General features: G+C 40.6%; 1 protein-coding gene across 1 annotated transcript; it reads right to left on the bottom strand.

Annotated features, from left to right (window-relative positions):
- Positions 1-325: 325 nt before the first annotated feature.
- On the bottom strand, positions 326-718 carry LOC138337377 (uncharacterized). Its single transcript, XM_069287287.1, has one exon. The coding sequence runs from the start codon at positions 716-718 to the stop codon at positions 326-328; it is 393 nt and encodes a 130-aa protein (XP_069143388.1).
- Between the last annotated feature and the right edge of the window lie 869 nt (positions 719-1,587).

The raw sequence follows: 1,587 nt of genomic DNA, 5'->3' as shown, positions 1-1,587 counted from the left end.
CATCGTCTTTCCTAGGGATCATCGATGCCATCGTTGGTTGCACCTGCAGATTTTATGAAAAAAACTGATTTTTGGTCTATTTTTGCTACGGGGTGTTACATTATCTCCCCCTTGGTAACATTCTTCCTCAAATGAATACTAAACTATTTGAAATAGAGGGAGAGAGCTGCAAACCCCACTATAAAACACTCAGAATTGAGTTTCTGATTGAATTAAGTTTCAAGTACATGCAAATACGCTGAAAATGCAAGTACAAACTGTAAGTACATGATTCTAAGACTTAATTTATGCATAAATGCCTTGAAACTGAAAAGGAACTATTATGTCAAGCTTGAGTGGAATCGGAAGGAAAGAGGTGAGGATACTTAGCTTTCATGGCTGCTTCTGCTTCCCAAGTAGCTCCCTCTATAGACTGACTCCTCCACAAATCCTTGACTGAAGCAACTTCTTTGTTTCTCAAACTTCTAACCTGATGGTCAAGAATCTCAATTGGTATATCCTCATAAGAGAGACTATATTTCACCTCCACGCTCTTCAATGTCACTATTGAGGCTGGGTCAACCACACACTTCATCAAGAGTGAGATGTGGAAGGCTGGATGCACTACTGCTAATTCTATTGGCAACTCTAACTCATATACCACCTTGCCAAACCTTTTAAAGATCTTGTAAGGTACTACATATCTAGGACTGGGCTTTCGTTTCTTTCCAAATCTCATTACCCCTTTCATAGGTGAGACCTTCAGAAAAACCCAATCATCGACTTGGAACTCTAGTTCCCTTCTCCTTAAATCTGAAGGTCTTTCAAATTCTCTTTCAACTCCTTAAGCTCTGCTTGTGCCATTCTGTAAGGAGGAATAGAAATAGGCTGGGCATCTGGAAGGAGATCAATTCCAAAGTCGATTTCCTTTTCGGGGGGACTCCAGGAAGATCTTCTGGAAACACTTCTGGAAATTCATAGAGTACTGGAACTGACTTAAGACTTGGGGTTTCAAGGATAGAATCCTTAACCCTAACTAGATGATAGAGATAACCCTTAGATATCATCTTTCTAGCCTTAAGGTAAGAAATACATCGACCCATAGGCGCCAAGCTACTACCATTCAATTTTATGATTGGTTCGTCTGAAAACGTAAAACAAACAATCCTAGTTCTACAACCGACTGAAGCATAACATGAGTGTAACCAATCCATGCCTAGAATGACATCGAAGTCAACCATTTCTAACTCTACTAAATCTGCTGAGGTGACTTTTTGAGAGACTGTGACAGGGCAATTTTGTATACTCGTCTAGCTATGACTGGGTCACCGACTGGAGTAGATACTGAGAAAGGTTCTGAGAGAGTTTCTGGACTGACATTGAATTTGACTCCTATATAAGGAGTTACAAAAGAAAAAGTAGCCCTGGATCTAACAATGCATGAAAACATCAAGGTAAAAGACACGTAACGTACCAGTGACGACATTAGGAGAACCTTTTTGATCCTGGCGAGCCTGAAGAGCATTAAACCTATTCTGGCGCTGACCGCCCCCTATAACAGATGAGTTACCCTGCTGAGTTGGCGACTTATTTGTGCTGCTAAAGTTG

Source organism: Solanum lycopersicum, chromosome 7, assembly GCF_036512215.1.
Source record: "Solanum lycopersicum chromosome 7, SLM_r2.1".
Classification (NCBI taxonomy): Eukaryota; Viridiplantae; Streptophyta; class Magnoliopsida; order Solanales; family Solanaceae; genus Solanum; species Solanum lycopersicum.
Note: the sequence above shows the minus strand (reverse complement) of the source record. Positions and strands in the feature narration are given on the sequence as shown.